This window comes from Spodoptera frugiperda, chromosome 12, assembly GCF_023101765.2.
Source record: "Spodoptera frugiperda isolate SF20-4 chromosome 12, AGI-APGP_CSIRO_Sfru_2.0, whole genome shotgun sequence".
Classification (NCBI taxonomy): domain Eukaryota; kingdom Metazoa; phylum Arthropoda; class Insecta; order Lepidoptera; family Noctuidae; genus Spodoptera; species Spodoptera frugiperda.
Genome location: NC_064223.1, coordinates 3,303,452 through 3,328,959, shown reverse-complemented (window position 1 = coordinate 3,328,959; position 25,508 = coordinate 3,303,452). Strand labels below are relative to the sequence as shown.

Genomic DNA, 25,508 nt, shown 5'->3' with positions numbered 1-25,508 from the left:
GGATTATGTATATGATTAAGCAGTGAGGGGTGAAAATCATTCAATGCCATCTCCCGCCCTAGGCGAGGCGAGGGGAAGTGTCAGACTTACTGACTAAAGACCACCCTGATCCTAATTCTGCTTTGAGCCAGAGCCCTGGTTGGCCCAATCTGTGGTGGTATGATGGTTCTATTAACATTTTTGACTGAAAACGGAAAATAAAACTACTTACGTCTCTTTAGGATATCATGCAGGCGATTGTTATATACTTTTTACCCGACTGCGCCAGAAGGAGGGTTATGTTTTTCGAGAGTATGTATGTATGTATGTATGTATGTATAATTGTTTGGCACGCTCTGCAGCCTAAACGGCTGGATGGATTTTGACTTGAGAGGTGTCGTTAGATTCGTATTAACTGTGAGAGTGACACTGGATATATCAGAATGTATAAAAAAAACAAAATGGCGGATTTTTGGCGCCAAATTCGAATATTGCTCACTCTCTAGCCTAAACGGCTTAATGGATTTTGGCTTGAGAGGTGTCCTTAGATTCGTATTTACTGTGAGAGTAACACTAGATATATGAAAATAATAAAAAAATAAATGGCGGATTTTTGTCGGCGGGCCAAATTCGAATAGTGCTCACTCTCTAGCCTGAACGACTCGATGGACTTCATCTTGATAGGGGTCGTTTGATTCGTATTTACTGTGAGAATGATACTAGATATATCAAAATATAATAAATTATAAAACTAAAAGAAAATAAAATAAAAAAGGTAATTTAAAAAACTAAAAAACCCGACTGCGTTTCTTAAAAAACCCTAAAACAAGAATACAAGAAAAATTTAAGCAGTCGGGACCCATTCTAGAAAGCCGTATGTGCCCTCACTAAGTCTTCATAATATTTAGAATGGGTCCCGACTGCTTAAATTTTTCTTGTATTCTTGTTTTAGTGTTTTTTCAAGAAACGCAGTCGGGTTTTTTAGTTTTTTAAATTACCTTTTTTTCTTCTTTTTCTTTTTATTTATTATTGTTATTTATTTTTATACTTCTACAACAAACTGATACCCTATTGTGTACTACCCTTAAAAGGTACACAATTAATCTCTTGACTAACATCTTAATTAACATGTATTATATGCTAGATATTCCTGTCAGACACAGCCAGTGAGTTTCTCTCACGAGTTTGCGTAACAGATTAAAGTTTAATTTTCGATTAATTGCTATCACTTCCAGCGGCGTGGTGTCCGTGTATTGTCACTCAAAGCACGCCGCGTGAGGTATATGGCCGTTTTCGTAAGAGGTGACTTGAGACCGATACTGACAGGTGCTGTATTCATAGCCCTGTAGTATTCAAATAATAAACGTTAAAGAAGTAATTTGTAGTTTTTTTTTATTTCGGATGCTGGATAGTGTGCATGAAAAGATATTTTGTTTTTAAATATGTTGTGATTGTAAAATTGATATATTTTTCTTATTTTAGGCTACCTAAAGTTGATGAGTACCGTTACCGTAAACTTAATTTTGTTCTGAATTGGGTGTGATTATTGTATACCACTCGTCAAACGTCGGCCCATCAAATATGAAAAAAATATGTAAGCTCAACTAAATCTGTTTCTAATGTTGCTGTTAGTCTACGTATATTAAAGAACAAATAAAGATACGAGTATAGAAATGACGTAAATAAAAAAGGTGTTACATTTAAAAAACTAGGTGTCACTTTAGTGAGGACTTGAAGACGTGATTTTCTTCTAAAATTTCAAATTACTACGTTAAATCAATCTCACTACTTTAAAATTTTAGAAGAAAATCACGTCCTCACGTCCTTACTATAGATACCGCCACCAACCCGAGTTCGGCGGGCGGTTGGCCGTCTGCGCGCGCGTCGCCAGTGCTACCGGGCCGAGTACGACGCGCACACGTCGTGACACACACACAAGCAAACATGAGGAGTAGTGTACAGTTCGCGGTTTTATTCGCCTGCGTGGCTTACGGTAAGTTTTTTTTATGTAAATACAATATTTGTCTAGTTATGTTAAAATGATTGAAGTTGATAATGATAAGAAAATATTTCTTATTTTCCATTGTTATGAAAGGTTACATAAAATTAAGTACCAATCATAATACGTATGGCATTAAACCCACCCTTGTACAATAAAGTTGCGAAAAATTAAACAAAAAAATACCAAGACAGTATCTTCAATATCAAAACTAAACAATAATTATAAGCATGTCCCAAAAGAGCGTCACGAGTAACCAAAATCAATATCATTTTTTTCTAGCTTTTTTATCAATAACTCCCCTAAAGGTCACAACTGTCGTCAAACACTCTATTATCAAGTAGCCAGAGCTGGTTTGCTATAATTGATAAACATTATTCTGTACAACAAATTAATGTACTAACTTGATCTATCCACTTAATTATATAAACAGCTAGACACATACTCAAGGACTTAAGAGGTATAATTACGTGTACATATCCTTGTTATTACACAGAAAACTATTTCATTTCGGTCTCATGATATGTACCATTATTACCCACTAATATCATAAGCATTATGATATCATAACTGTATGATATTGTAACTGTAATTTTCCAAAATCTTCACTTCACTTCTATGTATAAATACCATTAAAACAACAAATATTCCTAGATCCAAAGCAAGTATAATTAAACAAAACGTAACAAAACGTTCATTTACTAAACCCGTCTACACAGAATATATTATTAGCTTCAAATGATTAACTTTTCACGTACGAATAATCTCATTTCACCGAACTAGACGAACTAGTTTGACTGCGTAACAGATTTAATGTTCTGTTCACACATTTGTAACAAACTAGACAGATTGCCCAGGTGTTACAACCTAAATGTCAATAAGATTCTATGTATTTTGTAAAATATCGTAAAAAATATATTATGACATTTTTCTTCATAAATTGATGGTCGATGTTGTTGTGAAATTTTTATTTGTCAAACGTAAATTTATATATGTATATTAGTTTTGTTTGTAAAATAGATATTGTATGAAGTAATATATTTTAGGCGAATATATAATTCAAATCAATTTAAAAGATAAAAATAAATGAAATATAAAAGGACACATAAGATCATTGAGTGAATACGAATTCAAAAAAGGATCGTTTATGCATTAGATTCTTTTGATACATAAACATATAATATTGTTACTGGTGATAGTTATTTGCAAACGAGAATTTTTCTAGATCACTTTTTTGTTTTAACTTGTAACCTCAAAGATACACAATAAAACTTCTAGATTTTGCAACTAGCGATTGCGTGAACGGTAAGCATTTCATGAATGAATCGATAAATAAAAACAACACTAGGCACCAACTGATTTTGCAACCACACAAAAGAAATTCCACCTGTATCTCAATAACATAAGACGTCTTTTCAAATGACGACACTCGTCAATATCATCTTTACCTAACATTCGAATTGTTATGTAAGTTACTACGACAAGTTATGTTAACATTCTTGTGGTTTTTGTCCAAATTCTTGACACGAATACTTGTTATATATGACTGCACGCACGATACATTAACCCGAATTTTAATTACATAAATATCAAGTTTATGTTTACTATCGTTTGTGTAAAACATCACACTAATATTATAAATGCGAAAGTTTGTGAGTTAGTGTGTATGTTTGTTACTCAACCGGGATGAACTTTGGAACAGCTATGATTTAGAATAACACATAGAATACTTTTTATCCTACCGCTGGCAGAAGCTAGTACAACATATATTCATATGTGATTTCAGGTGTCATAATTTTATAATTACTCATATTGTAGGGTATATGTTTAAAAATATGTGTTCTGCCTCCCTATAAGACTGCATTCAGAAAGAACGTCTGCAACTTAAATCTAATCTTATCTATTTGTCTTGGCGGTGAAAAGCAAAGTTACGGTAACTCCATCTGTTGAGTGATAGTATAACTAGTGTAGATTCTGAACATGCGTACGCAGACATTTTAGCAAAACTTATCATTTACATATATTGGCTCTGTGGAGCACGAGTAACTGTCAAATTCAGCAAAATACTTGCAAGTCTATATCCAACAAGAAAAAATCAACACTAATACCAAATAATACTACAACAAACATTTTCAATGAACAGTAGGCATATGAAATATTAATTAAATACATGGTTCGAACATAATTGTATAAAATAGAGCTGTTTCCTGCAGCCAGTTACCCAACCGATTGGAAAGGGAGCCGGAATTGAGAACGTTTGTACGAAACTCAAGGCCCACCTGCTGAACGACATTTAAAAAATATATAATGAATCTGGGCCGGCTTGGTGATTTATGTAGTTATGAAATGTTAATGGGATTGTGATTAATAAGGCTTAAAGTGTCTGGAGACACGTGTGTTTTGATTTCAAGGTCATTTGACGTATACTTTGTTGGATTAGATGATATAGCAATAAGGCGTTTGTTTTGTTCAGAAAACAAAGAGATGGAACTCCAAAATCAAATAGATTAAAAAAAAATACTTTATTTCTTAGCATCTTTATAATAATGATGTATCATTATAATCAATTGAGACGGTCAAATAAAAAAAAACATGTGAAATGAATGCCAGTATGTATTCTTTATATTTCAAATACAATGTATAAGTAAAGATATCGTGTATGCAATACTTTTTATTGTATCAATAAATATACAATCCAGAATAAGATGACCTCGTGCTATGTAAGTTTATGTTACGAAGAGAGATCAGTTTATACTAGTCATTGTAGCCCGATATGAACAGCTGAGATCGTGTACACAAGATTACAATGTTAATCGTGAGATTAAGATTAAGTAATATCATGGTTATAATCCGTAATTGTTCGTTATGAGCGTTGAAATTGTATAACCATTGCTAACTAAAACTGTCCATACAAAAGAGTTCAACGCGCTGCTTGCACAATTGTGTATTGTAACTTGATTTTATCTCTAGTTTATTCTAGTAAATACGGGTAAGTGCTTTTGTTCACTGTAAGTGCTTAAATTGAACCGTTTTATATTCTTTACAACATATCTATCTGACAAGTGTAATTGTTTACATTGATTGTTTGAATGTGCAATCTAATGCATGTTGCATACTTACGACAGAACCTAAAGTATACACTCAAAGCTGCACTGCAACAATAAATTCATTGTTTCATTGAAAAAAACTGATAAGTGTTTGATAAAAAAATATTGTTTTTGGGATAAAGATACAAGTGTATAAAATATATAAAGAAATAAGAAATATATACAGTACAGGAATAAAACAATACAAAGTAAATATTTATACACATGAACATAATGTATGTTTGTTAATGCTGCATTCCATTAAACAAACATTATTTTATTTTAGTACAGAGGTAAGTGCTCTTTAAAACTGCTTAAAATTCAGTAAACGACATTTTGGGATGAATATTTTACTTGAAATATTTGTCGATATTACTCATTCAACGCGACCAGACGTGAATATTTAACGATAAAGTACTAAAATAAAATGTCACTTATAAACAATGTGTTTGAAAGATTTATGTAGTTATTTTTTATTATTTTTAGCTTAACAAAGACATTGTGATGGCATAAAAGATTGCAAAAATACATACAAACAAAATTCTTGTCTTTTGTCAAGTATAATAATGCTAACTTTAGTCCGACATAAAGCATATCACTACATAGTATAAAACTAAGTCGCTTTATCTGTCCTACTAAGCAACGGATTTTGATGCGATACTTTTAATAGATAGAGTGATTCAAGAAATAGGTTTATATATACCTATATAATACGTGCATAATAATTATATCACCATTACACCCATGTGAAACTGGAGCGGGTTGCTAGTAGTATATAAATCTTAAAACCCAACTTTAAAAGCTCGAGTGTATTTGTTCAAAGTCTTCTGAAGTGAGACTTGAACATTTTTTTCTCAGCTTGAAGTAGTGACCTCCTTGACTATAAGTGTACAGCCTCCTAGAGTATGTACTAAGAATGTCATGTGTCAAACTTTAGTACAATCAAGGTCATCGATTGAAATCAGTGAAGCGGCAACCATTAGACCCAATTGTAATGGACCATGATGAATGAAATAATATTTTCTACAATAGCCATTGTCCATGTTTTGTGTCAAACAGTTACTTTTATCATATTTAAATTTAAAGGCCTCTGGTATTTCAGGCGTCCATGAATGGTGGCAATTGCCACATGTAACCATCAGGTTATATACGTCTGTTCGTGTACCAGCTTAAACCATTTAAAAATATCATCATACACACTTATAAATATCTATATACAATATATTACAATGTACCGTATATAATCAAGTGTAGTACAAAGCAATAAATAATTTTTCAAAAAATCTTAAGCAGTAATCCAGTACACAGAATATTTCAACTCTCAGCACTGTCTTGAAATTCAGAGTATGTAAACATTAGAAATTTCGAAATTAATAATTTTATAATACCAACCCTAGCATTGCATTGAATTTTAACCACCAACCAAACTCGGCACTTATATGAAATTTGTGGTCTTAAATAAATATCAAAGTGAATTACTTCGGACTGTTTCGGTCTGCCCATTTACGTATATAATATATTATATAGGATGTTTATTTACTGTTACTAAAGCATTATTAATATGTCAAGGGGTTATGGTACAAATCGTTTCAAACATATTTTACGAAGGCTGAGGGGTTGTAACTAACAATTATGGAAATATAAACAAAAATGAAACATACAAGACGACTATATTATCAAATTTGCGTTTTATTCATCTAAATACTAATTTAAAAAGGCAAACAAACTTTTTCTTTTTTGTGTCACCCTATATTTTACAAACCACACACGCACACATACACACATTGTACATTATAGTGTATGTATTGCGAATGAGGTTAGCCTTGTGACAGGCAACCACTGCCTAATTAACAATTACGCGGTCAAAGTGCCCGTTTGTTCGTTGCATTATGTTTTTATATTTAGTTGTAACGTTTGTTCGCAGATACATATCGACAACTTTTGTTTTATATACCAGCATTGTTGTTTATTGACGTTCAAGACTATTGTTTGAAATTGATAAAAAGTTCATAATCGTAGCTATTATATGTTTATCATAATTTGGTTTTTAGAGGTAGTAAGGTAATGGTTGTAGTTGTATTTGTTTTTAAAATAATATTATGAATTTTTAACACCTAACGGTTTTAAATCTACATAGACTGCACGGTTTGGCTGGGCTACCAGCTGCCGTGCAACTTGTAGTGAATTCGAAACCTACACAAAGCAACACTTTGTGTTATTAGCAAATTAAATTGTTGTTTCGGATCTGGATGTCATTGTATATGTGAACTTTTCTGTTTGTTATCACACCCATGATACAGGTGAAAATCCTTTGGAAAGTATTTGAGTCATTTATCATAATTTTTTGCCAAGTTTGCAAGATAATTTCTATAGAAAATATGACACGGCACATTACTTATAATCGATCTACATAAACCCAATTACATTTAACCTTGCAACGAATTCACAATGCAATACTAGCTAAGCACCAAACACTATTGGATAACAAGCATGATTAATGATGTAATTAGACACCGTACAGCGAACATAATATTGAACATATTTGGCTGAACATATGTTCCTTATTACCAGAATACCTTATATAGACTAACTTCTTTTAGGCAACGTTGTGTACTGAAATATATTACCGTGAATAGTGTAATTTACCCCAAATAGGGTAAAGAATAATTTATTTTTAATATACATATATCTAGTACAGGGTTTCAAACTATGGGTCGTGAGCCATTGGTGGTCGCAAGCGAATTTTTAGTGGGCCTTGTATGTAAAAAGACATACTAACCAACCGTTCTGATTTTTTTTTATATATTAGTAACGGTTTCATTCCCTCAGTTTAGGGACTTAATTTAGATAGGTAGAAGTCCAGACAACTTTAGGAAACACTGATCTAGTAGATTAATTTAACATGTAATATTCTATATATTTATCGAATAACTGAAATTAAAATGATACATAAATTTAAAATATGGCATGATGTAACTTTTATGTCCGTAAAAATGGTAACAAGTGACGTATCTTTAAATAACTTATCTAACTTTGGAAACTACCTAAGTAATAAAACCCACCTAAGTGCCTAATTAAGGATTAATTTAAATAAATGCTTTAACTTTGACTTTGAATACTCCTTTTTATCTTGTTAGGAGCTACATTATTTTTTTCTTGTCATATCGTACAACCCTATTAACGATTTATACCACTTAGCTACCAACAATACTTGCTTTATATCATGTTGTAATCTATAAAGGTCGTTAAAGCAATGTTTACGACCGCAAAACCGCCGGAATGTATAAAAAAATATTACCCACTATCTGTGTCGAATGCGTTTTGTAACGAGAATACAAATGTTTAGTGTGACCACGAAGTTTAATAAGTCTTATGATTATTGAGCCATTATGTCAAAGGAAATTCACGTGGAGAAATTGGGAAATAGAAATGGAAATCTGCCTACCTCTTTCGTGATTCGAAAGGCGTAACGTTTTAAATCATAAAGATATACCAACTATTTAATAATATATGTAAAGATAACTAAAATATAAATAACTTAAAAATACCTCAAAATATTAAAAAGGAATAAAAACTAATTTAAAGCGTCGAAAAAATTATCCTCACCAGAGTTGTGAGGTAGGTTGCCGATACAGACTATTTTTTTACGTTTATTATGGATATAATCAACATGGTTTTCTACGAGGTCGGTCCACAACCACCAACCTTGTCCATTGCAGTGATTACTTGGCTGAGTGTATGTCTCGTCGCAACCAGGTGGACGTGATCTATACTGATTACAGTAAGTGTTTTGACCGCTTGGATCATACCATCCTACGGAAGAAGCTCTTAGCTGTAGGCATCAGTGGAAATTTGTATAGGTGGTTTTCGTCTTATGTAGCCAACAGGTGTCAAACTGTAGTCCTAAATGGATACACCTCTAGGCCTGCTTTTGTACCCTCGGGAATTCCTCAAGGATCATTGCTTGGACCTTTGTTGTTCAATATCTTCATTAATGATGTCTCTTCATGTTTCTCCTACTCTTCAGTTCTATTATTTGCGGATGACATGAAGATTCTGAGTGAGATTAGAACCGAGGAAGATGCTGAATGTCTCCAGCATGATTTGAACATATTTCAAACTTATTGTATTACCAACCGGTTAGATCTAAATGTCTCTAAATGTTACGTATGTACGTTTACTCGCAAACCTCAACCTATTATTTACGATTACAAACTAAATAACACGTCAATAACCAGAGTTAGTAAGATAAAAGACTTGGGCGTAACTTTTGATTCTAAACTACTATTCGACATACACATTGACGACATAATTAAAAAGGCTTCTAAAGCACTAGGTTTCATCATGAGAATCTCAGCCGATTTTAAAAACATTAAAACGCTCAAGATACTATATTGTGCTTTTGTGCGTAGTCATCTCGAATACTGTTCACCGGTGTGGAACCCTATCTACAACTGCTACATTAATCGCATCGAAAGTATTCAAAAGAAGTTTTTGAGGTACATTCAGTTTAGATCTAAAACCTACCTACCTAACTATCATAGTCGCTGTAGGAAGTTTCACATTCTTCCTCTAAATGAGCGGAGAAAAATTGCTGACATGTCACTTTTGTTTAAGTTATTTGATGGTACAGCTGACTGTTCTGAGCTAGTGAGCAAGATTGGGCTGCGAGTCCCATCTCATACTCTGAGGAATCATCGACCTCTAAATGTTCCCTCAGTGCGGTGTATTTATCGTAAAAATTCTTACATGATAAGGGCTAGCAGAACTTTCAACGCATTGTGTGAAAGCGTTGATGATCTGGACCTATTTTTCACCGGTGTCTCCAAACTGAAAAAAATTATGTGTACGAGATTTTTTGAAAACCATTGAAATATTATTCAATGCTACAGTGTACTTGCTCTGAGCGCCTTTACTTTTTTCTTTTTTTCTTATCTGTCTACTGTTTCTTGTTCTACTATAATTCTACCTGTGGAAACTTGTAATTGGCCTTCTTTCAATATTTCTCAACTATTTGTATCCTAGCTGTAAGTTTTCCGAAGAAAATAAAATAAAATAAATAAAATAAAATAAAATAAAATAAAATAAAATAAAATAAAATAAAAATAAATAACTTTAAATTATGGATATTGTTTTTGGTACCAATAGAGGTCAAATAACTATAGACTGGTCGAACGAGAATCTACCTGAATGAAACATAATCAGTTCATATTTGAATATTACTTTATTATAACGCAATACCTATCGAAAATAACGTACCGTATAACATTACACAGATAAGTTATATACAGACACAATAAATTATATTTAAGTATCTCGTATAATCAGTAGACTAGTATAAACAGGGTATAAACATATCTCTTCATTGTTTACTACCTTTATGTTTTAGTAACATTATTGCAATTTAGTGACAGTAATATATTAATTAAGCACCATCATCCACACACTACAACGCAGTAACATGCTTATAAAAAACACAACTAGGTTGAAAATTGCAAATCAATCGCTGCCTATACTTAGACGCATCACTTACATAACAGTCCAGTCATCTTATTGGCTATAAATAATCATCTGTTACGTTATACTGCGCGTACGCACTTTCTTTTATGTCACTCGTCATACAAACCATTCATGTTTGCTGTGTTCTGTGCGAATTCGCGCTTACGCATGTCTTTGAGGAAATATTTGTTGCACGTGTGTTTATTTTATGTGTTAGCAAAGATAGTTATCGTAATTCTTTTTGATGCTTCGTTTAACTCTAATAGTATAATCGACTACCGATTCGAATTATTGCAACCTAGATTCTTTAAATGTTTCCTCAATTTTCCGTTACGTTTTTTTTACATTCAATAAATTAGATATAGTTTTGTATATGTATAAAATAGTAATTTATATAAAAAATATTTTTTTTATTTTTGCCAATCATAAATTTTCACTGTACCGTTGTCATGGTGGCTGGGCCGGCTGCCATTGATTCTCCCACGGAGCAACTCTTTATGTGGTATACAAATAGTTGTTTTGGGTCTGGGTGTGATGTGTATATGAACGTTTTTAACGTACTCACGACACTGAAAAAAATCCTAGTGTGGGCCAATATTTAAAAAAATGCATTTTCAGTCAATTACTGAAAATTGATTTTTTTCAATATTGCTACCTAGTCATAAATAAATCTCTTTAGTTAAATAATTAGCTCATTCATCAATCCAATTCATTCGAAATATATTGCATATAACTATAATATGAATTTTGGTAAATAACAAAGTAGGTATAACTTTCTCAATGACACAGTAAGTTCAAATATGTCAGTTCCAATGACACTAACTCATGTTTAATGACTCATTACATGACATCAGCATTAAATGCGTGCAAGTGTCAATATACTAAAGTAATGTTTACTATTATCACACGGAACAGAATCGCATTATAATTTAGTCGTTAGTGTACTTTTGTCATAATTATCCATGTTGATGTACATACGTAGTAGGTACATATATACATATACTGTATTGTCAATCTACTTGGTCCAATGATCGCTAGAATAACAATAAGCCGGTTAACGAGACAGATCACCTGATGGTAAGCCATCGGCGCCGCTCATAGACACTCGAAACACCAGATGCGTTATAAGTGTGTTCATAAGGAATTTGAGGCTTGTTGGTGTTGGGAGTTCGGGATTCTTGTTGGGGGGAACATTAAAGAGGATTGGGCCTCTGGTAACTTCACTCACGACAAAACTTTTTCTGTCTCTCATGTGGTGCGTGCTGATAGGTATATTAAATACAGGTGTTATTCAACATACAATTTATTGCTTTAGCCAAATGACAGGCTACATTCACAGGTGTTAATTTGCAAAATAGCTCTAAAAGATTCTAGAATATTCACCAAAAACTGGTTTCAAAAACTTGTTCAATTTGCTGTTGAAATGAATGAACTCTTACTAAATGAATGGACGGAAATTTCTTCATCCGTTGTCATAATTTTGTCCTTTAGCGACCAACATAATATATGCTAGAAAAACAAGTTCTCTACTGGAAATTTAATAAAAATACTTCCAGTTATTTTACACATAAAGTGCTTAGGAAATAGGTTTTTAAATCAATAAATAATATCGACTTTCTAAAAATCAGACACATTTATTTTATAGTCTAGTCTAACGGCTAGAAAAACTAATAAAACCATTCTAAATTCAAACACGAAATCTAGATTTTTATTTTTATTTATGTCAAATACAATATTCCGTAATTTAGTGGCCAGCATTAATGAAAGAATGAGCTAGAAAAACTTGAATCGAAAAAAGTATAAATAAAACCACCTAGATTTATGTATTGAGAACTGACTATTTTGCATTTTTTTAGTTTTTTCTATGTAAATTATTAGAATATGCATATAAAACTAAAAATAATTCCCGACTGCCCGATGTCTAACATTTAATCGGTTCTTAGACTGTAAGTTTTAAATTGGTTATTTGTAACTACTGATGCTGTTCCTAATAGACTGCATATTGATCAGAGATTTTCCAGTAACGCTCTCTGATTAACCTGAATCTTTAAAGTGGCAAGCTACAATCCCCCAGCTAAGCGTGGAGGTTATAGCAAATCCCTCTTAAGCACTGGAGACCCATAGCTCTGCAGTGGACTGGTACATGCTGTTGATGTGCGTAAATGAGTGCCATATTTCCCTGCAATTTATTGCCGATAGAGCCATAAAATATTTGAAAAGATATTTATTTTTACTGCCATCAAAAAAAGAAGGAGGTGCTATGTTTGGATGGTTATTTTTTCAAGAAATAAAACTACTAACAACAATATTTGAGACCGAGATTAAACATAAAAAAAATCTAGATTTTTCGAAGCACCGAATTCAAATCAAACAGTCAGACAGACAGAAAGCCACTTTCTAGGTTAGAATTCTACGAAAGAGTTTTTATATTATATCTGGGAGTTACGAATTTTGTTTATACATACATACGCAGTGAAGATAGAACTGGCTGATAAGATGCTGATTTCCTATTTATTCGATAATAGAATTGCAAAACCGCGGAAGGCTCAAGTGAAACCGGCTTTGAGACATCGCATTGCGTCACCTAAGGAAACGTTTGACATACACTATGTGGTTTGGTTTAAAATACCTTTTTTCTTTGGAAAGCCTGCTTAAGGTGTGTTGGTTTTCACTTAAATAGCTTCTGTTTGATCTTAAATTAGTTACATAATGAAACGTCATTCATTTTTTGTTGTGAGTGTATCTTATATATGTAGTAAAACTATGATGTGTGAATAAAGCCCTAAAATTTAAAACAACAAAATAAATAAATACCCAATGTCTCTTTAGCTTCATCAACAGTCATCCTGTGCTCGAAAGAAATATACTCGTATAAGATGAGTAGCAATTGGCGTTCCATAGTCTCTGCCTAGCCTCTTGTGACTGTGACTGTGTGGTCACTGGCGTGAGGTTACGTTATCACAAATGGGTGTTACATTTATTAAATAGGTGTGATGCTATTTTCTAAGTCGATTTCTCTATTTCCTCTCGTATTCTTATGTCAACCAAAACAGTTCTAATAAATTTTCTACTTCAACAACTAAGCATTAACTACTATTAAAGTAGGAGCCAGTTACTAGATGCAAGTTATTTCCTACAAGCGTAGATAGTTAAATATTGCCAACATTTAACTGGCTAACAATGAACCATGGTTAACTGTTAGTTAATAGCAAATAAGTAGTTCCCACAGCATCAGTTGGCTGTTGTAATCTTTTGGTTAAACGTGATACTTTCGCTAAAACAGGAACTGAGATCTTGCGAGAAATTCGTCGAAGCATTTTATATTAATCTTTCTCTATTTATTTTAGTTGTAGCATGTTTGTGTGTAGTTTTACGTGACTGTTATTATAATCTAAATATTTCTGAGTGTCCTCTATTTTGTGTCATTATTTTTAATAGTATATAACTAAGTAGTCACATCTATAAAAGAGATGACATATTTCAATTTCCATTACTTAATTTTGTGAAAGACAAATCTGTAACTACCGCCAAGTCGAGCAAAAAGAGCATTTCCTTTATCTTTTACGAGTTTATGTAATAGAGTCGGAACTAAATCGAACAAAAAGTTATTCTCATTTTTGTTTCTCAAGTACAAGCACCAATTTTACCAATTATATAAGCAAGGTTAATGATTACGTTCTTTTCAAGCTATATTACAGTAACTATTAAGCTAATGGTCAGGTCCTAACATTCTTTTTTCAGTTCTAAATTAGATTTCATGCTTCGCTACGTCATTAATATTTCAATACCATTTAAGTGAAATAGGAAATTGGTTTTTATTTACAGTTGTTTAAAGGTTATATTTAATTGTCTGCGTGGTTTATGAAGTTTCTGTCTGTTTAAGATTTCCCGTGTTTTGGTATGGGTGTGTTTAAGTAGCCAGGCCGATTTGTAGGGTCACGTGCTCTTTTGAAAATGTTAGAGAAAATTCTAGAATGATTTAAAAATCTTTAATATGTAGCAGAAATAAAATATTTATTAAAATGCCACTAAAACTATGTTAGCCAACTGGTTACATTCCAAACTACACATATTTGAATTATTTTAATTAAAAGCAAATATGCATGCTTGCATAGGATTCATAAAATGTTTGAATTATAAAATATTTTTACATAAAATTATTTTGATATAAAGTCTATGTAAAAATACCAGTAACATGATTTGATTAACAGTATTATACCTACTTAGATACCGTTGTATATCCAATACATATTTAATTTTAATACACATTCTAGACTATGTTTGTATTAGGTTTCATCACTATACATTATATTAAATAAACGAATAAAATTGAATTTACATCCAACTAATTAAGGTTTATTTTGGCTTAACATAAAATTATTATTTGCTACATTAATTTATTATGAGGCCACTATAGTAGAGACTAATTTATTATCTTTAGTCGAATTCCAGCCAGCCTTATATTTGGATTATTTCTTACACATTTTTTTAAACAAATCTAGATTAAAAATTTGTTGGCTACTCAAAGAATTACTCCGTACTGACACCCCTGTATTAGTACCCCTGTAATCAATTATTCAATAATTGTACTATTCTATCGGATCGGGCTCTTTCAGTTTCGTAACTTCGCAAGTTTCGCTTACTCGCCCTTGTCATAAAAGGATTAAACATTAAACACATCTGACGATCAATAAAAAAAATCCTAAGCGAGTAAGTAACTTAACTTTTAACTAACTATTAAAACATCAACCTTTTTTAAGTTGGCGTAAAAAAATCTAATTAAAATAATTACACACACATTATAATTGTCTAAAGTTTAAACTATTGTTAAACACATGAGCCGATCTAATCTGTATCAGTTAGCGTTGTAAACTGCGCATGACCATCAAGGCTAACCACTCACAAGTCACAACTACTTTCGCCTTTTAGCCACGCGGGCGGCTAAAATGTTGCACACACTTCACGATACAGATTTTCTGAAAGGATAATAATAATGTATGGCCGGTACAAGTAATACATTTTAGTTTGAGAATGCTCTTGCAAAATGTATGAAATTGTCGCAATACCCGTATTTGCAGGCAAAGTACTGGTTTGTGAACTAATTATTAATGTAGTTTGTTGCTCAAGTACTAGTTTATTTACAGATTTATATCGATCGAATAGTTTAAGGTAAATGTTTTCAGCTTTCGCGTACAATGATTAAGTTATTATTAAGTCTCATAAGTAAGTTAAAACATTTGCCAAACAATTTGTCGCTTGTAGTCTCACAATTGTATAATCCCATCAAAAACATCCTGTAAAAAACCCAAGTCTCGCAGCTCAGTCTTTCTACCGTCAAAAGTTGTGAGATCCATGTAATACCAAGTCGGTTAATCTATTTAGTGTCTACTTGAAGGACCATCTGTCTTAAGTTATTACATAAGTTATTATCATGCCAATATTAAAAATATTTAACGTTTTAAACAAATAGATCGACTTGGACATCGCTTGATTTGATTATTAGTATTTATCACACTACACAGCACGACGGGCCAGCGACCAACAGGAACGAGAGTTTCAATCGCGTGAGGCGCGAGAGACTAAAGAATCTAATATAATATTGTAATATTCATTTTGTTTTCATGCGATGTCCAAGTCGATCTATTTGTTTAAAACGTTAAATATTTTTAATATTGGCATGATAATAACTTATGTAATAACTTAAGACAGATGGTCCTTCAAGTAGACACTAAATAGATTAACCGACTTGGTATTACATGGATCTCACAACTTTTGACGGTAGAAAGACTGAGCTGCGAGACTTGGGTTTTTTACAGGATGTTTTTGATGGGATCTCACTTCTTTTTGTAGAGCCTTTCTTTTTGATACCATCTACTTCTAACGAATTTTGTTAAAGGTCTTATGATATTTTCTTATTTTTATATGTAGTCTTCCTCTTTTTCTTTTCCGGTACTACTTCTTGAGCTTCAGCCACAGTTTTTCTCAATTTTGCTTGTCAGTCATAGAGTAAAATAGAGGCCAGTCTGTCTGTAAGGAGGCTAGTCGCGCTAACAATTTATATATAACAGATTTAAATTATAATATATTGTTTTATTAGATTTTCGTACTTCAAGACATGTCCAATCATGTGTTTTTCATTACGTCGACCATTTTACAAGTAATAATGTTGTTCAGTTTCATGGGCTAAACACACCCTTACCCACCCTATACCCCCTCCCTTGCCTCATATGGTAGGTACCTATCTACACCTATTAAATTTATAACCACCACCAACCACCAACTGCATAAATAACTTTGTAATCCCATATATTTATATGGGATTACAAAGTTATTGATGCAGTTGGTGTATTTGGAAAACTGGACCGAAATTACAAAATATTTAAGTTTTCCCATGATTAAGACACTAAACTCTATATGTATTCCAAATATGAAGCTTCTAAGTCTGCTAGAAGTGCCTTGGACTTTTGATGATCGGTGAGTCAGTGAGTGACAAAATTTAGAAACTTTAACAAGTTGTCATTCTTAAACTACTGGTTCAAATTGACTGAAATTTTAAATATTCCGTGTTTATACAATGCCGGATTAGTTACTGAAGATTCAGGTTTCTTGCTTTATCCACAACCGAATTATAGGGGGTCGAAAAAGGCCCGAATTGCTTCGAGAAAAGGATGGTACGGCCGTGCCGCTTTTTTTTTGCTCGACTTGGCGGGGGCACTGCCGTGCCCCCAGATACAAACAACTACAATTTTATAAAAATAAATGAACTTTATTAATGGCAAAAACTACACTTACAAGTAAATAAATCATATTCATTATAGTTCATTTATTATGTTAATCAATCATGATATTGTGAATGCAAGAAGCGCGTCGCATTTCTGTCACGACATGTATAACGCCGCCTGAGATTACATCGAACCAAAGCATGAATTATTAATATTGATGGGAGTACAACTCGAACGAACGAATTAGAATATTGGTGCATATTACTGCAATAATGTTGCATTATTGCTTTGATGAGCGGGAAACGAACTTATTTAGCTAGTTACACGTGATGCGAATATATTTTTTCTTATTTTGCGAGAATTTTACTTTATAATACTATACATACACAAACTCACGTACCTGTCTCCCATGAGGATAGGCAAAGTCGATGGAACGTCAATTGCTACGGATGTTACATTCCTCTTTTACTTCATCAACAGTCATCAAATGACTTTGTGTGTTTGTTACTCAGTCACGTCAAAAAGTCTGAAGGGATTGGGTCGATATTTGAAATAGGGGTAGATAATGGTCTGAAATCACACATAGGCTACTTTTATTCCACAAAAACGCGTTTGGGTAAAGACTCTGACAAAACCTTGTTAACGTTTTACTTTGTAAGTATTCTTATATATAATTGTATACCCATGTAATAACTATTATGGCCATAAATATATACTACAAAATAGCCACATAAACATAAAATGTCTTATCGTTACATATCTCCATACTCATCATCTTACAGAGATTAAATAACAAGATTATCCAACACTATTAGTGTAATAATTAATATCCGTGAGAAAATAACATGTTTAATGACTGCTTGAGGGGAAACTGAATCAGATAAGTTAATTGTAGAAGTTATCTAGTGCAGACACGTTACATCCTGTTATTTCAATTAAATTTGATTAAATCATAATCATTTCAAATGGTGTAATACTTATTTTTTTTAATGTTACTTAATATCAACGTTTTGTACTTTGAATGTCTGAGTTTTTTTAATTATAATTCATGGAAAATGTTAATTATTAAACTACATAGTAGTTATAAAATGTAAATTAATACCATACACATTAGTAAGACACTAATTACAAACATAAAACGTTTTTTTTTATATAAATAATGATATTAAAAAATATTTTTTTGTCTTATTTTGTTTCGGATTAACAAACCATGCATTTTTAGAGTAACATCTAACATTTATTAACATTATAATGAGATTTAACACTTATTACAAGTAAAGGAACAAAAAAAGAAGATTTATTATTCCCATGAAAACAAATTTTTTTCTCGATACCAAAAAATACAAATCGTAACATTTTAGAGCCCCAACGCACATTATCACTGTGTGCTACCGTTTGCTATGTGTCTCAAGGTCACGGAAAGTATAACAGCGGTTAAGTTCTTTTATATAACGTTTAGTATAATTATAAGTCTAGGTAACTGGTTGCATATGTTACATGTCATAATTATTATGTTGACGTTACAATGCTAGCGACATTGACTTCTATCTCGCATTAGTGTCAGATTTTAATTGAATTTCTTTTCAAGTCAAATGTTTCAAGATAAATCTTACCTGATTTTATTAGACTAGATTCCAGAAGAAACTTAATAGTATAGGAAATTTTTAATGGATTAAATCCTTACAGATTGTAATACCTTAAATGTTGAATTTCTTTTTCATAAATATTTCTATCACTTGGGCGAGGCAAAAGAGAGTGACAGACTCTTACTGGCTAAAAACCAACCGGCAACTTGTTAGGCAGTACCCAAGGCATTGAAGTTTACACAAGGGTAAAACAAAAAAGGACCTAAAACGTATTAACAGCCACCGAAAAACTAGCAGCAGACTGTGATCTTTAATCCACATGCTAAGCTGAAAAATGTGAGGGAGGGCTTTGTTTGGCAACTGACATTTTCCAACATATTATAATGATGACAATGAATTAAAATACTTAGAAAAGAAGGACATAGTACATCTTCTCCCAATGACTTGACTGCGACCTGCATATATAGTTTTTTATTTACTTTTAATTTCCTCTTTTGCTAAACAAGATTGGCTGTATAACGTAATGGCGTAAGGTGTAATCTAATGTATAAAATTTTCGTGTCGCAGTTTTTTTTTTCGTTGCTCAAAACTCCTCCGAAGCGGCATGACCGATTTTGATGATTTTTTTGTTCTTATCCGGTATCTATGAGAATCGGCCAACATCAATTTTTCATCCCCCTAAATGTTAGGGGTCGCGGGCAGAAACTAGTATAGTACATGTGATAAATAAATACTATCCATAGCTGTAATATATAATTGATATAACTAAAAAAATACCCAAACATGGACTGAAATGTACAGCAATAGTACGAAGATGCTCCTCTAGTACATTCGTATCGTAAAAGTAAAAGTGCTCGAGGTTGTTGCCTCGCTGGCCGACATCTGCGATGACGTTGCTTCACTCACGATGCTATTAATCTGATGCGAGCTAAACACGATCTTAAGTACTATTGTTTTGTTCTAGTTGGAATTTGGTTTTCGTGTGTATCTATTTTTTATGTTAGACAGCATTATTGGATCTAATTTCTTATGATAGAGTACCTGATATGAAAATTCGATTAATATCTTGTCTGTCTAAAACTTTCTCGGGGTCACAGGATTAATAAGTATTTGATAAGACCGTAATGTGCACCTCTGCCTACCCCTTCGGGGATAAAAGGCGTGACTTTGATCTGATCTGATCTGGATAAGACTGCAGAGTAGTTATTTATTTCTTGCAGTCATATCGAGATTTAGCACTGATCGAATATATAAAAACAATCAATATTTTATTTTTGATTTTGTATTATTACTCTATCTTCTAGCTAGTAGGATACAAAAGGAGTCAGTTGGGTTGACTAAATAACGCAACGTCTGTAAAATTCTTACACAAAAATCTTCTCCAGTATATTACCCAAGTTCTTTTTTCTTAACATTTAAACTCATTTCTAAGTCAATGTTCATTCTTAATTGTTATACAAATCAGTATACTATTCATCTGCCAACTTGTATGCAATCGATGCAATTGTTTCGTTCGTGCACTTCCTCTGTTCTTGTGAAATGACTTCCTTCACTTACGTTGTCGGTTAAAGACGTATTGTGTGTTTGAAATGTAGTATGCTAATGAGTTAGTTTTGTAATGATACTTCACGTAACGCTTCATTTTCTTAGTTGAATATTGTGATGGTTTTGAAATTTGGAAAATGCCAGTTATTAAAAAAATATACTTTAGATTTTATATATCACTGCTTACCACCAGGCAAGGTGGTAGCCAAACGCTAACTGTTAAATGTTAAAACGTATTTGAAGTAATTAAATAACGTACAGTAATATTTACCCTTTTGTTTGTACCAGTATTGCTTGATAGATGTATGTATTGTTAACTGAATCTACTGGTTAACCCTTAAAGGCTTGTAGAAAGTGAGGCAAGTATCGTAGGACTATTTCGACCTCTCACGCTTAACCTTTATTATCGGAAGTTGCATAAATTGTTGTAGAACAGAAATGTAGTAAGTTCCTGGTCCTTTGTTATGCAATTGTTAGTAAATATGTTTAATTAAATAAGTATTCTCAGTGTTTAAAAGTAAATAAAATATGAGGAAGGAAATCTAATATTAGTACCCTTGGTTTATTTGAGACGGTCAATCAGAACACTGAACAAGCTCTTGTTTCGATTACTTCAAACGTAAAGCAAACTAAAATAATAAAATATCAGGAAATGGATTAAATTTAACTCACAAGATCTAGAATTACAGACAGTGCATGTAAACTTGGACTTTAAAACATAAAAAAATGCTTCTAATAAATCAATATGACCAGAATAAATTTATAAACAAAAATTTAACGAATTTACAAATTACGTTCAAGATATTTAGGTAAGTTAAGAAATCAGTTAAAAAAATAATTACTTAGTTGATGAGTAAATACATGCTTACAAGTACGTATATTTACTAATTCGACACGCCATTCAAATAATTGGTAATTTGACTTAATGTTACACAAAAAGTCTGTGTTTATAAGACTATTTAGGCTAATAAACCATGGTTAATGTCTTGCCTCATTGATCAAGGATCACAAATTTCCGTGTATGTATCTAAGACCTGTCAATATTTTGCTTTAAGAAATTCTAACCGCTTACTTCGGCAATCAATAACAAACTCTAATCTTAATATAATAAAAGTTCAAATTCACTCGACCTTAGTTCATTAAACCGAATTTCATACAAAGCAATTAATCATACTGACGGGCTGTGAAACAATTAGACTAATACTGCAGTGACCAGCAGCTCAACCTATACCTCAGTGTCAAATTTAATTTTCAACTATACTTCTATGATATAAAGTCGAAAATCCAATGACGAATTTGAAATTGGAGTACTTATTAACTGTCGGTGACCTCACCTCACAATAGGGTTGCAACACGTCACGCTTCAACGCACGTAACATACGCATGCTATTACATCGAAAGTGCAACCTCGAATTACCGCTTGCCAACCCTTGATCGTTGGCTCGAGTTGATTGGCGATTGGTTAATGTAGTGGAAATATTTTGTTGCGACGGTTTTCATGTAGTGGTTTAGTGCTTAAGTAAATAAGTGTTCTAATATCATAATTTTAAGGCAGTAATTACCTTTTTGTTTAACATTAGTCTCATGTTTTTATCTCAAAAAGTCTAGTCAAAGGTGCAGAAAATAATTTGACTCTCACTTTTTGAGGTATAAATGCAGTGTATGTAATAAAACTTGGCGATCCTTTAAAACAAATATCTGAAATTTTACTGTGAGATCTTGTGTGTATGTCTATCTCTAACACTATTTATACTGAACTAACTAAAAATTACACTTCACTCATGTAAATTAATGGAGAACAGCTTTACTACTTTAAACCATGATTTTTTTCAAATTTCATAGTCTCTTCATACTTAACTCTGTAATAAAAATAATTTATGAACAAAATGTATAATAAATTGAAACGCGCATGATAGTGCACACTTCACACTCAGACTACCTTCAACCACATAATTACAGCAACGATAAAGTGTTTAGAAATCTACGAAAAGGCCTCCAGTAATTAAGCACTGCAGCCTATCAGCCGCAATCAGCACTAATGAACTGAGGCGGACATTGTCAGTAGATACCGAGTTACTTTATACTTAGTTAATTAGCAACTGAACAATGTACTAGAAAAAAGTGATCACTATTCCGAAAACAGCTCTGAACGAATAAATCTTACTAAATTGTATATAAATGCGAAAGTTTGTGAGCGACTGTGTGTATATGTTTGTCACTCAATAGCGTTAAAACGGTGGAGGGCTTGGGATGAAATTTGGAATAGGCATACTTTTTATCGATCGGGAACGTGGGCTAAGCCACTGGTAGAAGTTAGTTGATCATAAAATATTAATGAAGAATTAGATTTAAATTTAATTATAATAAGAATTGTACTTAAATTGGTGTTATCTTTTGTTTCAGCCAGCGCCGGTATCCTGTTGGAGCACGCACCCGCGTGTCCAGAGCAGTATGGAGTTCAGGTAAATATATAACTTTTACATAAAATTAAAATACAATAAAAACAAATCAAATTACTAAATTTTGTATTAACGGATTAAATATCAAATACTACATATTTATTCTTAAATAAAAATCCGTTCGATACTTAAATCAAATACCTGTTCTTGTCTGTAAATACAGAAGTGCTAACAACATAACTTTTCTCCAAATTCCAGGCGTACGCACACCCAGAGCTCTGCGACCAGTTCTTCCTGTGCACCAACGGCACCCTGACTGTGGAGACCTGTGAGAATGGCCTGCTGTTCGACGGCAAGGGCGCCGTGCACAACCACTGCAACTACCACTGGGCTGTCGACTGTGGCAACAGGAAAGCTGATTGTAAGTACCTCCAGTATGCTTAAATTTCTGAAAGTATAAATAAAATTATTAATGTTGTATATGTGAAAGTTTGTTTGTCCATCAATCGCGCTGAAACTACCCGGGTTAGAAACCGAACGGGTTTTGATGAAATTTGTTATACTGACTCGAGTGATAGGATAATTTTTATCCCACGGGAACAAAGGCGAAGCCGCTGGCAGAAGCTAGTAATTAGTATCTGTCAAATTTCTATAGGGCAATAAAGAAATGTGAAGTTATCATGTCATCTTGTAGCTCAGCCGTTAAAGCCTTAAATAGTTAAAGTTGTGACGATTCAAGCCAAGCAGTTAATCTTTAAAACATCTAAAATTCATTTTGCTCTTCCACAATTCCAGTGACTCCTCTATCGACTCCCGGCTGCGAGTACCAGTTCGGCATCTACCCTGACAGCAGCGAGTGCTCCACCAGCTACATCAAGTGCGCCTACGGTATCCCCCAGCAGGAGCCCTGCACCCCTGGCCTGGTCTACGACGAGCGCATCCACGGCTGCAACTGGCCTGATCTCCTCCAGCCTTTCTGCAACCCTGAAGGTAACCTTTAATTTATCTTTTTAATGTTATAAAAATTATCTTCATTTCCTTGCCTATTTACTACGATAAATCTGGGTGAATATGGATCGAGAGGTGAATAGGAACAGAAGAGAGGTGAAAAGGTACAGAGAAATTCTTCATAGTATCTATTCACCCTTCTTCTGTCTGTATTCACCTTTCGATTCCTATTCACCCTGTTTTACCGTTACGTTTTAAGTAAAATCTGCCGTAAGATCAAAAATAACACAAGTACACCTAACGCCATCTAGACACCTAGTGACAGAGATAAAACTGCATTATTTCTAGTTAAGCACTTAAACCATAGATGGCGTTGTAATACACTTCAAACTGCTTAATAAAATGTAAAATCTAAACCATCGCATTTGTTCTGCAGCTGTCGTCGGCTTCAAATGCCCAACGAAAGTGCCAGCGAACTCACAGGCCGCCAAATTCTGGCCTTTCCCTCGCTTCCCTGTTCCTGGAGACTGCCACAGGCTCATCACATGTGTGGAAGGCCACCCTCGTCTCATCAGCTGCGGAGAAGACAAGGTCTTTGATGACCAGAGCCTGACCTGCGAAGACCCAGAACTTGTCCCTCACTGCGGTCACGCGTGAGAGGATTCAAGCAACTTTGTATCATAAGACGAAAACGATAGGGATGAAAATTGGATAAAAGTGGGTTGGAGTATTGGTTATATAAAAAAAATATAATTAATATTACTTAGTACGTAAAATGTTTTAGGGACTGAGTAATATTAGTTGTTTATCGTCAAGTCAAAACTTGTAAATAATAACTGTTGACCATGTCTTAAAATTTCGTACCATTTCAGTTTTGCCATTGATCTACGTAATTAGTACGTACAATCAACAAAACTGTTTCATGCATAAAAACACACACATTTCTGAACTCAAACAATAGCTACGTAACTTTTGATCAAGTCAAACCCATTATGAAGCACTGTTGTCGATTGTACTTTACTCTCAGTAGCATTAGACACACGAACAGACCAACAAACGTTTTCGTTTTGTGATACACTATTTTTATATTAATTTAATGTCACAGAATGATTGGAAATATGTTTCCACCGAGTGCTATTTATTCCTTAAACCTAAACTCAGTGTGATCCAGTATAAACACGTTAAAAACGAACGATTTGCCAAAAACAGTTGATTCGTGAGTGATATTAGTTACCATAGACAATAGAATCGTCAAATTTATGTATTTTTTTCATGTAGAGTTTTTTTTTCTGTAAATATTAATGCTGATGAAATAGTGGAAATGTAAATAGAAAGTTATGTGAGAAGAGAAATATATTTAATTAATTAAATTCTTGTTTGTTTTACTTTAATAATGTACCTTATGTGGACCTTTTCCCCAAATAAGTAGGAAAATTGCCTCCTATCTCCTGACATAATATAGTCACTCAACTACCTTGGATAGACTTCGAACAAAGGAATGAAAGATAGATGTAGGTACGAGCTACTTCCGCGCGATTTCACCCGTTCTGTTCGGCTCTTATTGATCATACCGTGATGATATATAGCTTAAGCCTTCCTCGATAAATGTTCTATACAAACCAAAATAATTATTCAAATTGGACCAGTAGTTCCGGAGATTAGCGCGTTCAAACTAACAAACAACTTCAGCTTAATATGTTAGTATTCTCCTCTTCCTTGCTTTGATTTCCTCAATGCTGAGGGTT

The 25,508-nt window shown here is 33.1% G+C and overlaps 1 protein-coding gene across 1 annotated transcript; it reads left to right on the top strand.

Moving 5' to 3' along the window:
* Positions 1-1,812: 1,812 nt before the first annotated feature.
* On the top strand, positions 1,813-25,133 carry LOC118263122 (protein obstructor-E). The gene is made up of 5 exons (XM_050697180.1): positions 1,813-1,972; positions 22,820-22,878; positions 23,074-23,236; positions 23,611-23,805; positions 24,200-25,133. Exons 1-5 carry the CDS (start codon positions 1,924-1,926, stop codon positions 24,418-24,420), a joined length of 687 nt encoding a protein of 228 aa, XP_050553137.1. The 5' UTR covers positions 1,813-1,923; the 3' UTR covers positions 24,421-25,133.
* Positions 25,134-25,508: the final 375 nt, after the last annotated feature.